The 15,980-nt window shown below is 41.9% G+C and overlaps 1 protein-coding gene across 1 annotated transcript in view; it reads left to right on the plus strand.

Moving 5' to 3' along the window:
* Positions 1–15,980, plus strand: part of mmp24 (matrix metallopeptidase 24) — a 41,180-nt gene that overhangs the window by 6,856 nt on the left and 18,344 nt on the right. The window contains exons 2-4 of the mRNA XM_069714117.1: positions 11,365–11,513; positions 11,645–11,761; positions 15,804–15,903. Of these exons, the coding sequence (XP_069570218.1) occupies positions 11,365–11,513; positions 11,645–11,761; positions 15,804–15,903 (366 nt within the window). The remainder of the gene's footprint in view (positions 1–11,364; positions 11,514–11,644; positions 11,762–15,803; positions 15,904–15,980) is intronic.

Consider the following 15,980-nt stretch of genomic DNA (forward strand, 5'->3'; position numbering starts at 1 on the left):
CGGCCGTGAGAAGGAGCGTGTCGCTCTGCGGCTGCAGCGCGGGAGGATTATGTTTGATCAGCAGCGCAGGAACAGGAAACCATTTCACAGCCAAATGTAAATTGAATTATTCGGCGCGCCTGCAGCCTGTTCTGATCATCCTGCTGCAGCGCCGTAATGTTCCACGCTCATCGTACACTAATTAAATTGTTCGTCAGGATTTTATAGGATTTTTCTTTTCTTTCTTTTTTTTTTACACCAGAGCATAAAATAATTAAAACATGAAAATGTACAGAAGAGCTTTGAGTTTGGAAACAGAAACAGAAACATGCAGCTCAGGTGAACTGGATCCTCTGACGTGTCTGTAGGCTATGAGAACGAAAACGTGATTCCCAAAGCATGCTGGGAGATTCTGTGTACAGGATAACTGAGGAGTAAACCAGCAGTGAGTGTTCAGAGTTTCAGGAGGTCTGGATGTGAATAAACGGACAATATATCTGTTCAATGTCAATAATATTACGGTTGTCTTGTTTACTTTTGTTTTTAAACTTCATTTTTCTTTACAACTCGATTTATTTTATTACTGATTCACTCTTTTCCTTCCTGAAGGTTCGTGGATTCTGCTGCTGCTTTGTTTGCTCATTTGCGGTACGGTGGATTCAGAAACTATTTCGACCCCGTTTGTTTTTTTGCAAAAGCGACTCCGGTGGTTAATTGATTATCAAAACGGTTGCAGATTAATTTTATTTTTTAATTGATATGACCAATAATCCCAGCTCTGATGACCGCGGTCTGAACCCAGCAGAAGCTGTCAGTCAGACCTCCTCTTCCCTTCTGCTCCGTCCATCCGTCCGTCAAATCTGGATCGATCTGTTGATGAATCTGTCCGTCCGTCTCAGCCGCCGCTGCAATCGAGAAGTTTTACCTTGAAATGATCCATCAAAACAAGCCGTTCTTCTGTCTGTCGGTCTGTCAGCTGCTCCAGGACAAAGAGTTTCGTTTTATATCGCAGAAAACTATTTTAAATCAGGGTTTCTCCAGATGATGTTTTGGATTTTTGCTTCACTCTCTTTTATTTTTGCTCCATTTCTAACAGACCATCTTCTCCATCGCAGCCGTCATCGACCGGCCTGTGTTTGACTCTGTGTGTGTGCACGTGCGCGTGTGTGTGTGTGTGTGTGTGTGTGTGTGTGTGCGTGTGCGCGTGCGCGTGTGTGCGTGTGCGTGTGCAGATGATGTACGAGTGTCACACGACACCTCAGACATGAGGTCACTGCTCCGGTTGAACGTTAACTGCAGTTTAAAGTAGGAGTGAAACGGAGCCTTAAACGAGTCCAGAAATCCAGACTAAACGTTTTCACTCAAAAGCTGCGGTGGTTTTTAAAGTCTGACATTTTGTGGCCTCTTTACATGAAATTAAAACTGTAATTGACAAAGAGGTCTGATTTTATTTTACTTAAATCTCTGCAGACGTTTTTTAGATGTGGTTTATGAAACATAAAGAACGTCTGGTTTATGAAACTTAAAGAACGTCTGGTTTATGAAACTTAAAGAACGTCTGGTTTATTAAACTTAAAGAACGTCTGGTTTATAAAACTTAAAGAACGTCTGGTTTATTAAACATAAAGAACCTCTGGTTTATAAAACTTAAAGAACGTCTGGTTTATTAAACATAAAGAACGTCTGGTTTATAAAACTTAAAGAACGTCTGGTTTATTAAACTTAAAGAACCTCTGGTTTATAAAACTTAAAGAACGTCTGGTTTATAAAACTTAAAGAACGTCTGGTTTATTAAACATAAAGAACGTCTGGTTTATAAAACTTAAAGAACTGGTTTATTAAACTTAAAGAACGTCTGGTTTATTAAACATAAAGAACGTCTGGTTTATAAAACTTAAAGAACGTCTGGTTTATTAAACTTAAAGAACGTCTGGTTTATTAAACATAAAGAACGTCTGGTTTATTAAACAAAGAACGTCTGGTTTATAAAACTTAAAGAACGTCTGGTTTATTAAACATAAAGAACCTCTGGTTTATAAAACTTAAAGAACGTCTGGTTTATTAAACTTAAAGAACGTCTGGTTTATTAAACTTAAAGAACGTCTGGTTTATTAAACATAAAGAACGTCTGGTTTATTAAACTTAAAGAACGTCTGGTTTATTAAACATAAAGAACGTCTGGTTTATTAAACTTAAAGAACGTCTGGTTTATTAAACATAAAGAACATAAAGAACGTCTGGTTTATTAAAGAACATAAAACTTAAAGTCTGGTTTATTAAACATAAAGAACGTCTCTGGTTTATAAAACTTAAAGAACGTCTGGTTTATTAAACTTAAAGAACGTCTGGTTTATGAAACTTAAAGAACGTCTGGTTTATAAAACTTAAAGAACGTCTGGTTTATTAAACTTAAAGAACGTCTGGTTTATGAAACTTAAAGAACGTCTGGTTTATGAAACTTAAAGAACGTCTGGTTTATTAAACTTAAAGAACGTCTGGTTTATTAAACTTAAAGAACGTCTGGTTTATAAAACTTAAAGAACGTCTGGTTTATTAAACTTAAAGAACGTCTGGTTTATGAAACTTAAAGAACGTCTGGTTTATGAAACTTAAAGAACGTCTGGTTTATGAAACTTAAAGAACGTCTGGTTTATTAAACTTAAAGAACATCTGGTTTATGAAACTTAAAGAACGTCTCGTTCATGAAACTCTGCAGCAGAAAACCAAGTGACTGAATTGTTGTCGAGCTCCAAACGAGGTTTTTATTTTGTATTTGTGAGAAGTTTGACATTTTAGAGATGGAGGATTTTCAGCCGGCAGCGACAACGTGCCACTCGGCGGATGCTTTTATCCAAAGTGCCTCGCGGCAACACGACTGCGTGCGTATGAAGCTCGGATTGCCCCGGTGGGAGTTGAACTTGTAACCTCGAACGTCTATCGGTTCAGTCAGCGTTCCTGCCGCCGTGCTTTCAGGCCGTTACCTCAGACGTGGAAACATCCTCCGCTCACAACTCGCTGATCTCTAATGACACGTTTCTACCCAGAAATAAATAATGTGACGACGATCGATCAGAAGAGATCTAAAAACTGTTTTATTCAGAACGCCGCGACGGAATTGCTTCAAACTCGGCACAAACATTTTTAGGACCCCAAAGGTCAAAGGTCAACCTCAGTTTAACCGTATAATGTTCTGCACAAACCTTTTTCTGTTATTCAGCACCATTAAATGGACTTTTTTTGCCCAGTTAGGGACTAATTTTCAACTTTTTTTTGACCAGTTCAGAGGTTAGTTTTGGACTTAGTGGGACCAGACTGGTTTCAGCCTTGGTTTTGGACTGCTTTCGATCCCGGTTTTGGGCTACTTGTGGACTGAGTTTGGTCTTGGTTTAGCACTGATTCTGGTCTTGGGTTTTAGGCTGTATTTGGACTTGGTTACTGATAATTTTTAAACTGGTTTTGGACTTCCTTTTTGAAAGATTTAGGAATGGTTTCCAACCTTTGGGACTGGTTGTGGACTGGTTGTAGACTAGTTGTGGACTAGTTGTGGACTGGTTGTGGACTGGTTGTAGACTGGTTGTGGACTGGTTGTAGACTAGTTGTGGACTGGTTGTGGACTGGTTGTAGACTGGTTGTGGACTGGTTGTAGACTGGTTGTAGACTGGTTGTAGACTGGTTGTGGACTGGTTGTGGACTGGTTGTAGACTGGTTGTGGACTGGTTGTGGACTGGTTGTAGACTGGTTGTGGACTGGTTGTAGACTGGTTGTGGACTGGTTGTGGACTGGTTAATGATGGTTATTGTCAGTGCTGCAACATCCAACATTGTCTGACCATTGATTATTGATTATTGATTTGTGGATTGATCGGTGCTCTCCACTTTATTCTAATGTCTGTGCAGAACTCAGAACTTTCTGTTGTCTGGAATCCTGCACGAGATAGAAAGTATTAAAGAATGAATGAATAGAAGAAATGTAAATCTAAATTTAATTTGATTGATGCTGTGAGTCAAAGAAGATGCGGGCAGTGGTTTTTTTTTTTTTTTTCGAACTGTAAAAACCTTCTGTGTATTTTTGGTTTCCTCAGATCAAATCAAATCAGAGCGACCCCCCCTCCTCCCCACTCCCCCCCTCCCACCACCACCACCACCACCACCACCACCACCCGCTGCTGCGAGCGAGATGCCAAAAATAAAAGGCACCATTCAGGCTTTTAGGACGTCTTCAGATGCCCCCGAGCTGCAGCCGACTGACAGACGAGAAACAATCGCAGCAGGCAGCGTGAGAACGAGTGAGAGGAAGCTTTCTTCAACATTTGTGACAAATGCATCCCTGGTGATGTGTGTGTGTGTGTGTGTGTGTGTGTGTGTGTGTGTGTGTGTGTGTGTGTGTGTGTGTGTGTGTGTGTGTGTGTGTGTGTGTGTGTGTGTGTGTGTTGGATTGATGAACCAAATACTAGAACAGGAGGTTCCCACATTTATACACATAAGTAGATTTCTTTGGTCCAGTTTGAGTTTCCTCGTTGGGAACCGAAGACCATGAAGAGATTCTTCGTACCGCAGATGTTGATTCGCGGTCTCTTCTGAATTTCTTTGCCGTCATCGTGCATCTCTTCCTCATCTTTTTCTCATTGTAGCTTCAGGGAATCTTGAACATGAAATTCAAACTGTTAACAGGCTAATGTTAGCGTAGCAACACTCAACCTTCACAGGCTAACGTTAACTTTTGACAAAACAAAATGCGTCTTTCAGCCTCTGAAATGTGACGATTTCTCACTTTTCTTTGTCTCGTATGACAGTAAACTGAATATTTGTGGGTTTTGGACCGTTTTCCAGACAAAACAACTGTTTATTAAGACATTTAAAGACATTGATTAATCACCAAATAATTGATCATTTCATTCCCATTTCTCCTCTCTTGCTGTATTAGTGTTTTATTTTAACATACTTTTGGTTTTACAAACAAACATCAGAGGAAATATTCCGTCTTCTAAATGTCCCATTTATCTGTTTGGACCGGGAGAGGTGGAGCGGAGAGGTGGAGGAGAGGTGGAGGGGAGAGGTGGAGGAGAGGTGGAGGGGAGAGGAGAGGTGGAGGAGAGGGGAGAGGTGGAGGAGAGATGGAGGGGAGGGGAGAGGTGGAGGAGAGGTGGAGGGGAGGGGAGAGGTGGAGGAGAGGTGGAGGGGAGAGGGGGGGGGGTTGCACCCGTTGAACTCCAGCTTAGACGGTAAATAGTTTAGCAGGAGGAGACGAGGTCTATTTTTATGGCAGCAGACAGACGAGGAGACTCACTGGCAGCTGACGCACAGGTTGAGGCTTCGGGGAGAGACGGCCAATCAGGCTCGGAGACGGTCGGACACGCAGCCAATCGGGCGGACGGACGGACAGGTGGACACAGATGCACACAGACAGACAGGCTGCTGCAAGGAAATATCAGCACACTTCATTCAGTCCAGGCTTCGTGTTTCTCCAACGCTCACGATGTTACAAGTCGAGACTTCGGTGTTTCAACAATTAGGCCAATAATCAGTTAGTTGATTCAAAGAAATAGATTTGAGACCGTTTTCAAGCGGAGATGTCAAACATTTGCTTGTTCCAGCTTCTAAAATGCAGTTTTTCTTCATCACATCTGACGGTTGAAATGTCGCAGTAATTAACGCAATTTCAATCAATCTCTGGAATATTTGCGTGAGTTTGTAATTTTGCAGAATTCACGCAATTTTCCCACAAAAACTCGTCAACAGAATTTCTGCTGAGAGTTTTACTTTGTAAAGTCTCCTTTCAAAACAAAACTGACTTCCTGTTCCAACACAAAGTGTCTCATTATAAACTCCAGACTGGACGCCGGGTTTATTTTCATTATCATAACAGCATTAATGTGTTTCTCTGCATTACATCATCTCCGTCCGTCTTCACCTTCCACCTTCGGCCGCTCATCCCTGAATACGAGTCGGCACAACATCTCGCTTTCAATCCCGAACTCAGCGTGTGTCTCTAATGGATTTCTTTGTAATCCGGAGACGCGATGACTCGCTGCAGCGACCGAGCTGATCGAGGTGCGTTTGGGAAACGGGAAAACATGTTTTGTTAAACACCTTCAGAAAAAGAGGAGTCTGGAGTTAAAGCTGCTTCTGTGAAGGTTTTAATGTTCAGGTTCTGAATGTGTTCTGGTTTATGAAACACAGTTTGTCCTGGTGGAGGCGGCGCTTTTGTTATCCAAGATGTTTTATGTAATTTATGTAACCGAAGCGATGAGTCGTCTGAAACCAGAGAGATAAAGTTTGGAGGCAGAAGGTTTACAGGAAGACGGAGGTTTGAATATGATACAAAAAAAAAACCACTGAAACACTTCAATGAAATACATGATTGAGTTCAAACACCTGCGTTGGCTTCAGTTGAGATTCAAAACAACTTGATTCGTTTCTGGGAAAGTTCAGGGGTTTGGGTTTAAGCAGAGGATGTTCATCATCATGGTTACAATAACAAACACGTTTTTAAAGTTATGAATAAGCCGTGATTAAAAGATGAAACAATCGGTTCAATTTTCAAGCAGAATCTATTTTTAAGAAGCCGACTTGCCTCTAAAACGCGTCTTTGTGTTTTTTCCTGTCTGAAATTTCAAAGACAGAAATTCACACGTTTATTTGTTTAAAATGGGAGGATTCATTAACAATGAAAAAAACAAGTTGTTGCCGCCGTAGTTGACAGTTTAAAACAGGAAATAGGAAGCGGTCTCGCGTGTCTACGAGGTTGAATCGAAACGTTTCGAGGTCGCTGCTGTCGAGAGAAAAATGATGACGTTCACCAAGAAGCTACAAACTCCATCAGGAAGAATTCCAGGTTGCGTCTCTTGATTTTTTTTCCTGCTCAAGTTTTTAGGTCCACGGTGAAATCGCAAATGTTCACGTCGATCTTTGAGGTCGTCGGGCGGCACTGCTTTTAAAACAGCTGTGGAAATCACTGCATGGGCTCAGGAACACTCGGCTGTAAGCGGGCGTTGAAGATGTTCTGGTGAAGTCGTACCGGCGGTCACGTTAACGTGATGATGTTGATCGAGAGACGACGCTCTGAATACTTCATGAAGTTTAATCTTCCTGCTGCCTTCATCTCTCGTCTTCATCACTTTTCTCACGACCATTTTTCAGCGGATGTCGTCATCAGTTCCTGTTTCTGTTTCTGAAGCTCCGGTTCAGACTCGCCGTCGCCGTTCAAACCGGCTGCTTCGGTGAATCATCAGGATTCACTTCAGCTTTCAAGATTTAAAGCACCATTAAATATATTTAAATTAAAGCACTCTGGCTGCTGTTCGTGTGTCACATCCTTCTGGGTTTGTTTTATTCGCTCTGATATTTATGGCTTCGTCATCTTGTGGTGCAGTTTTATTCTTTACATTAAACATTGAAAGTGAACTGCAGCCTGAACCTGCAACTTTTCTGACATGTTGCGTAATAATCTGCACACAAATACATGAAATCATAAATCTGTTTTAAGAGCAGCAGCAGACACTGATGTTTTTCTGTGTCGACACAAATCACAGCATCATAAAACCGTCCAATCACAGACGAGTGTTTTGGTTTTTCAGTTTGAGATGTAAAACGACAGTTCGATGTAGAAGTCGAGACTATTTGTAGGTTTTGTTGCACTCTGTTAATACGAAGGCACATTTAAAGGTCGGAGGAAGAACTCCTGCTCTCAACCGTGCAACCGAAAATCTTTGATTTCTTCATAAGTGAGATTTAACATTCAGGTTCGGAGGCCAGAATTATGTTTGATTTAAATAAATGTTGTTAATTTTGGTTTAAGCAGGAAGTCCCTCGATGATTTTACTTCATGATAAATTGTTGTTGTAGTTCAGCTTCCTCTAAAAACAGCCTGCAGCTCTGCAGCCGGTGGAGAAGCGAGCGGTTTGCTGCAGAGAGAATCCTTCTTATTGACCCCGTTTCTTCTGACATATAAAACAAACGCTCCCTCAGTCTGATCGCTTCACGTTCTCGCCGCATCGATCCGGCTCAGATCGGCCTGAGCAGCAGACGAACGGATGAAAAACGACGTGCAGTTTTACAGTCTGAGGTGGAAAAGAGGATTTCTGTCATTTTATATGAAGAGATGGAAGTTAACACATAAATGAGTCAGAAAGTCTGAGAAACCCGAATGTTCAGTATCATGTTTGGAAACACGTCTCCGGCCGTTCTGAAGGTCTTTCAGACCTGATGAGTGTGTTTGGACCCGTCCGTCCCGGTTCTGAAGGTCTTTCAGACCTGATGAGTGTGTTTGGACCTGTCCGTCCCGGTTCTGAAGAACTTTCAGACCTGTGGACTCGTTCACACCGAAGCGCTCAGGTTGGTTTTGGAGCTTCATCAGCTGCAGCTGTTTACAACCTGCTTTGATTCTGATGTCCACCGGCCTCAGTGTGTGTGTGTGTGTGTGTGTGTGTGTGTGTGTGTGTGTGTGTGTGTGTGTGTGTGTGTGTGTGTGTGTGTGTGTGTGTGCTGCTGCTGCTGCTGCTGCTGCTGCTGTAGTAATTGTTGTATAATAGCAACTGATGAATTATTTACTTCAAACTGCTTCCTCTGAGCCACCAGCAGCAGCTTGGTACACACACACGCACACACACACACACACACACACACACACACACACAAATATCCTGACTGATGCAGTATTGAGTCCTCAGAGGCTTCATTGCAGAGTTTGTGTGGAAACATTTTAGTTTGAAACCATCGTAGTGAATGTTTGTCCACTGTGAGGATTCAGGTTAGACCTGGTTTTAGGGTTCAGGTTAGACTCAGGTTCAGGTTAGACCTGGTTTTAGGGTTCAGGTTAGACTCAGGTTCAGGTTAGGCCTGGTTTTAGGGTTCAGGTTAGACTCAGGTTCAGGTTAGGCCTGGTTTTAGGGTTCAGGTTAGACTCAGGTTCAGGTTAGGCCTGGTTTTAGGGTTCAGGTTAGACTCGGGTTCAGGTTTTAATGAGGCAGTCTGGAAACACATTACGTGACTGAAGGTCCTCATAAAGATAGAAGGACGTGTCAGAGTCATGCAGCTTCTTTTCTTTGAGTCCAACAGCAATAAAACTAAATATGAAGTTAAACAGAACGATCAGATTTTGATGTTTCAGAGTTTTTAATTGGAGCGTCATCAGCCAGTTTCCTGTCGGCACGACGACCGTGTGGCGCCTTCTGCCTACATTTACACTTTGAATTAAGAGCAGATTAGAGTTGCAGTCTAAATAAAATTAACCAAACAGCAGAGTTACAGAGCAGATCTCAAATAAACTGAATCACAAAGCGAAACACAAGTGAGCATCAACAACAATCAGCTGCAGCTGAAGAGTCGTTTAAATACTCAGCAGGCACCAACCACACACCAACGTTTGTCAATATTTAGAGTTTTTATGTCAAGGTTTTGAATTTTTATCTCATAAGTATGATTTAATAACTCAAAATATTGACACATTATCTCTATTAAATTTGTATCTAATTTTTAACTTAATGAATCAAATCATTAGCTTTTTATCTCAATGTAGGATCTTTATCTCATACATTTTCTTAATTTTTCATTATTTTGAGTTTTATTTCACAGTTTTTACTTTTTACCTCATTAATGTGACTTAAGTCAAAATGTAGATTTAATATAAATTTTTTTCATTTTCCAAATCCTAAATTTTTTATCTTTATCTCAGATTTACCTTAATTTTTCAGTTTTTTTACTTCATTTTTCAAGGTTCTGACTTCTTTATTAGGAGGATTTTAATAGTTAAAATATTGACAAATTATTTTACTTTTCTTAATGATTTGGACTTTTTATCTCTTCAGCGTGACTAAAAATGCCAATATCTTGACTTATTAGCTCATCTTTAAGCTATCATCTCACAATTTATTTATTTTTGATCTCATTTTCAACTTTGAATCAAAATAGTGACTTTATGCCTCAGTTTAGGATCTTTATCCCATAAATCTGTCAATATTTGGAGTTCTTACTCCCAGTTTTGACTTGTCTCATTATTTTAACTTTACATGTGTATGTTTTTCAGTTATGACAAACTTTTTGTCTTTTCTTTGTCCTCGCTGGTGTAAACGAGCCTCCGTGAGCATCGCTTGGCGTCGGAGGGCGACCGTTGCCGTGGCAGCCGCTGGGCTCGGAGCGGAGAGGTTGTGTTGTTCTGGTTGTGGACCGGCTGAGAGAAGCGGCTTCTCTCTGAATTATTCATGAGCGACTGTGGAGAAGAGCTCAGCCTCGTTACCTCAGCTTCCTCTCATCTCTCCTTTTAGTTTTCGGTCTCCCTCTCCTTCCTCTCCTCGTCCTCGCTCTCTCCGGATGGTTGTGAGATCGTGTTATGTCACATTAAAGAGGCAGGCGGCTGCCGAGTGAAAAATACGACATAATAAGAATCGTCCGAGGAAACTGAGGTGTCGGCATCGATTTTTGTTTCCGTGTGAATCCCATTTTCTGTGATTTTTATTCTCCTGCTTTTATCTCTTCCTCAGTTTCTCTCTTGACATTTTCAATAAATCTTTTTGGATCTTTTCTCTTTTCCTGAATCTGTAGTTTGTCAGTTTGTGTCTTTGTTCTCTTCTTTCTCTTCTTTGATCTCCTGCAGTTCTACAGAACTACAGTTCCCATAATTCAGAGGTTTTGGTGTGACTATAAACAGGAAGTAGAATGTTTCTTTCAGTCAGCTTCTCTAAAGGTATATTTGTTTACTTTTTGACATATTTAAAGTTATTAAAAGTATGCACAATTAGCTGTTAGCAGTTCCTGTTTGCACTTTACCGACTGAAGTGCAGACAACTTTCACTGAATCACTTTAATACAGAAGGAAACTTAAAAACAAGATAATTCTTCAACCAGTTCTGAAACTACAGAGGTCATCTTTTTTTTTTTTATGATTTCAAAGTTGATTTATGGACTTTATGACGGCGTTATAGTTGACCTGACACAGCTGTAAACCGTTAGCATGTGGCGGTTCAGCACCACGGACAGCGACAGCGTTTTAAAGATGAACTGCAACAGGATTGTTGTCGTTATTCATGGAATTAAAACCTGATACATATTCAATAAAGCATATTAATGATAATAAGATGACTCTTAAAAGCACGGGTAATATAACTTTAAACCTGTTTAACGTGGAGTCAGCAGCCACAGGGAGAGGCCTCGTGTTTCAACGAGGTGTTTTCCATCACGTCTAAAGTGAATCATCGGCTGTACTTTATTTTGTTTTATTGCGTCCGTCTAGAAGTTCAGGTGTTGGATGCATTCTCTTATCTGAAGAATAAAAACTGTTCATCAGTGTCTTTGATTTGGTTGTGAACTCTGAGATATCCAGTAAAAGTTATTTAAGACAGAGTGGGTTAATCCTCCGTTATAACCGACTCTCCTCTCTGCTTCCTGTCAGACGTGGCTGAAGAACTACGGCTACCTGCTTCCTCACGACGTGCGGACGTCCGACCTGCGGCAGGAGAAGGCCATGCAGTCGGCCGTGGCCGCCATGCAGCGCTTCTACGGCATCCCGGTGACGGGAATACTGGACGAGACGACCATCGAGTGAGTCGCTGGGTGGGGGAAGTACTGTTAGCACAGGGTTTTAACAACAGAAGCACTGTTGTGCTGTTTTTACAGAACAACAGATGTGTTAAAGGTTTCTGTAAACGGTGACGTTAAATATAAATGTTCAGGTGGATGAGGAGGCCTCGCTGTGGCGTCCCAGATCATCCTCACACCAGCCGTCGGCAGAGGAACAAACGCTACGCGCTGACGGGACAGAAGTGGAGAGACAAGAAGATCTCCTACAGGTCTGACTTTCTACCTGTCTGTCTGCCTGCCTGTCTGTCTGTCTGTCTCTCTGTCTGTCTCTCTCTGTGTTCAAAGACGAACCAGCTCATTTAGGTGCGTTGCTAATATCTCGACTGTCCTGCTGACAGTCAACTAACATTATATTCTAAAATCGTCAGAAATGTCAATGGGGTTTTGAATGAGCTTTTCTGAGTTGTGGAGCAGATCCTCGTTTCCTTTCCTGCAGACACATTTTTCTTTTCATACATCTCTCTCCTCGTCTGAACCTGTCTACGCCTACTGTAAATCCCCAGCGTCCCTGAACGTATCTCGTATTCGTCCATTACATCCACCCACCCGTCCCTCCGTCTCCCTCCGTCTCCCTCGTCCTCCCTCCTCCCTCTATTGTCCTCTGCACACAGTAAAACTCTGCTGTGTGATGTGACGATCCAGCCGGCAGCTCGGCCGTGTAACACGGGTCTAATGCAGATTAGAGATGTCCCATGGGAGCCTGAACGCATCCCAGTGCTGCTTCTGCCCGTTTTATCCTCTCGTTCCTCCCCCCTTTCTCTCTATTTGTTGTCCGTCCCGCTGCGTCTCTGATTCAGAACCAGCTTTACATCCACCAATCAAACAGGAACAGAACTCCCTGTGTTCTTCAGTCGACATCGTTCTGCTTCTCTTTGTTTTACTTTTGGTTTCAGTCGTGTCTCTTTGTTGATGTTTTCCTTCTCTACGTTTAATATTTATCGGTTTGTGTTTTTTTTTGTATCATTTTGTGTCCTTGTGGTTTTTATTTAAGTCTCTTTGTAGTTTTTTTTTTCCTTCATTTTGTGTCTATGTTCAAACCTCCCGGGCTTAAATATAAAGTTCCTCCAATGGCCACTAGAGGCTCCAGCAGCGACTCAGTCCCCCCGTAGACTGTTTCTAAAAGAGTTCGTATCTTCAGGTCTGTAAAATGGTTCTGATCCAGAAGTGTCTTCAGCTGCAATACCAGCGAGTGCCACTAGAGGTCGGCTCCAAAAAGCCTCCGGCTCCATAGACTCCCATTCAACTTCTCTCATCAAATCCAAAGTGAATAAAATGTGTCCATCAGTTATCTCGGTGTTGTTAGCTAAAGTCACTCCTTCTTCTTAGTTTTCTGGAGGTCCATCTGAAAATAATCCCTCATTCATTAGAAAAGAAGATTCAAGAAGACCTGTTTTGGGGGGCGTGTCTGTTTGATTGACAGGCCTGTGGTGCAGTCAGGTTACAGCTATCGGTGGGCGGGACGTAGTATCGTCAGGTTTCCAATCAGATCGGTCAGATCCACCGCTGGCTCCTCCCCCAGCTCGTCCAAATATGGTCACTTTAGTGTTTCAGGCATGGTACAGTTTTAAAGGTCTCGCTTCACATTTCTGTCATTTTATTTTGTTTTTTTAATTTATATTTCTTCTTCTTCCCCCGATTTACTTTCAATTTTTTTCTATCTTTCTTCCTTCTGCCTCCATTTTTCTCTGTTATTTAACTGTTTATTTTTTCCTGCCATGATAAACCTCTATGATTTATAGATCTGACTCCCTCTCCACCTCTCGCTTCACTTCTCTCCTCCTTTCTCCCTCCACACCGTGCCGCTCTGAGCTTTATTGGTCTAATGTAAATTACTACGCTCCCACGAGACCCTGAAAGCACCGCGGCTCTTCTGCATTACAGCTCTCCACTTTACAGCGTTACATAAAACCCACGGCCCGATCCGGTTACCTCTTACTGTATCTGAGTCGGCTCGGCACTCCTCCTGTTTCTCCTGCGACCAGCTGTCATGTCGCTCCAGAACCAGAACCAGAACCAGAACCAGAACACTGTTAATGTTGTGGAGGAGGCCGACTGGACCACTTTGGTTTTTTATGTTTTTTTTTAACAAACTAAAAGACATCTTTATCAAGAATTCAGATAAATTCCACTCAATCTTTCAAATTGACTTTATTCTCTGCAGCATGTTTTGATATTTAGTGTGTGCGTGTGCGTGTGCGTGTGCGTGTGCGTGTGCGAGACAGAGCACCATCTGTGTGTCTTGGCCACAGGTCATTTGGCCGGCTTCACTGCTGTAATGTTCCACACCATTTACAGATCAGACAACCGCTACCTCATACACACACACACACACACACACACACACACACACACACACACACACACACACACACACACACACACACACACACACACACACACACACACACGCACACGTGCATGTCCTTAAATCAGTGTGTGAAATATGTATAAAATCCTGCGACTAACAATCACTTTTATTGTCAAATAATCTGCTGATTAGATTTTAATTTAATATTTTGTACAAATTAGAAAAATGTGCAAAATTTTACAAAGTTTTTACAGTGTAGAGAAACTCCACCTAGATGTTGTAAAAAGTTAAAATAGTTATAGAAAAGCACAGAAATAATAATGAAAAACAATCAAAAACAAAGTGAATATGACAACAACGATCAGCTGAAACAGACGCAGGAGGTTTGAGGTTCGATGTTTTCCAACAGGTCTGAAGGTTTGAAACGAGGAGTTACACTTTATAGATGTTTATAGATCGTGTTTTGGGATGTTTCGATAGATGGAGAAGATAAAAGGACAGACGGGTAATTATTACACAACAACCTCCAGACAGAGAAGGTCTGCTTCGTCCTCTTTCATCATTCAGATCAGGTTTTTATTTTCACAAGAACAAACCTGCTGCTGTAGAAACATTTCTTTGCTCTCGCTGCGTCTCAACGCTGAGTTTTGGGTGAATGTGGTGAAGATGTATTTCCATAATGTATTTTTTCCCCCGTCGAGAGACAGATTGTGTGAAATGAACTCAGACGTTCGATTCACTGTCGTTACCCGCCGCCGTTTTCCTCCGTTTCTCCCTCTCTTGTCCCCCCCCCCCCCCCCCCACCACCAACCCCGCCTTGCCAATTACTCCCATCTGTCCTCGTCAGTTCCCGTCCTCCTCGTTTCCGTCTCTCCGCCGCGGTCAGAAAGTGACACCAGAGGTTTAAAAGGGTCTTTTTTTTTTTTTTCAAAGACGCTACATGGAAGTGTTTCCACGGCGACGGTGAAGCGAGGGATAAAACACGCAGCGATGGAGCTTCCTCCTCTAGGAAGCAGCAGGACAGATATGGACGGCACGTCCTCTCCTGCAATTACTCCATAATGACATTTCTGCCTCGTTCATCTCCACAGCTGAACATGCATCAACCGAGCTGCTGCTGCTGCAGACCGGACGTATCGACCAACACTGAACGCTCATCCCTTTCATTTTAATTCAAAGAAATACAGGTGTGCATCATCACATGAACCTGCAGGATCAACTCTGTGCCAACCAAACACACCTGCAGGTTTTTGTGTTGAAAAATTATGTAAATTGGAATTTAGTTTTTGGGAAAACAGAAAAACTTCAGTAAAGTGTTCCTGAGCCCAAGCAGTGATTTCCACGACAAAATCATTGCTGTTTTTAAAGCAGAAGCAAAGATCACGACGATCCAATATTAGTTTTCTGCCTTGCGTCACATTTTGAAGTTAAAGATCTCATCAATTCTTTCTCTTTTTTTACATTTTATTTCTGAACGTCAGGATGAGAAGTTCGAACCGAACCGCCGCTCGTCTCCTGATGAACCTGGTGTGATTGTGTGAATGTGTGATTGTGTGAATGTGTGATTGTGTGAATGTGTGATTGTGTGAATGTGTGATTGTGTGATTGTGTGATTGTGTGATTGTGTGATTGTGTGAATGTGTGATTGTGTGAATGTGTGATTGTGTGATTGTGTGAATGTGTGATTGTGTGAATGTGTGATTGTGTGATTGTGTGATTGTGTGATTGTGTGAATGTGTGATTGTGTGATTGTGTGAATGTGTGATTGTGTGATTGTGTGATTGTGTGATTGTGTGATTGTGTGAATGTGTGATTGTGTGATTGTGTGATTGTGTGATTGTGTGAATGTGTGAATGTGTGATTGTGTGATTGTGTGAATGTGTGATTGTGTACTTCTGAAGTGACCTGTGGTGTTGAACTGTTGTTGTTTTTTGTGTCCTCAGTATATCAAACTTCACCCCTAAAGTGGGAGAGAAAGACACGCAGCGAGCGATCCGACAGGCGTTCAACGTTTGGCAGACCGTCACGCCGCTCTCCTTCCAGGTCACAAACACTTTATCATTCAATCAAACTTTATTTATTTGAACCCTCTGATACGATTCAAAGACTTTTCCAGGTGA

Source organism: Brachyistius frenatus, unplaced genomic scaffold (genome assembly GCF_029030835.1).
Source record: "Brachyistius frenatus isolate BFR_SWC_R1_liver_20210118 unplaced genomic scaffold, ASM2903083v1 Contig_126, whole genome shotgun sequence".
In the NCBI taxonomy this organism is placed as follows: Eukaryota; Metazoa; Chordata; class Actinopteri; family Embiotocidae; genus Brachyistius; species Brachyistius frenatus.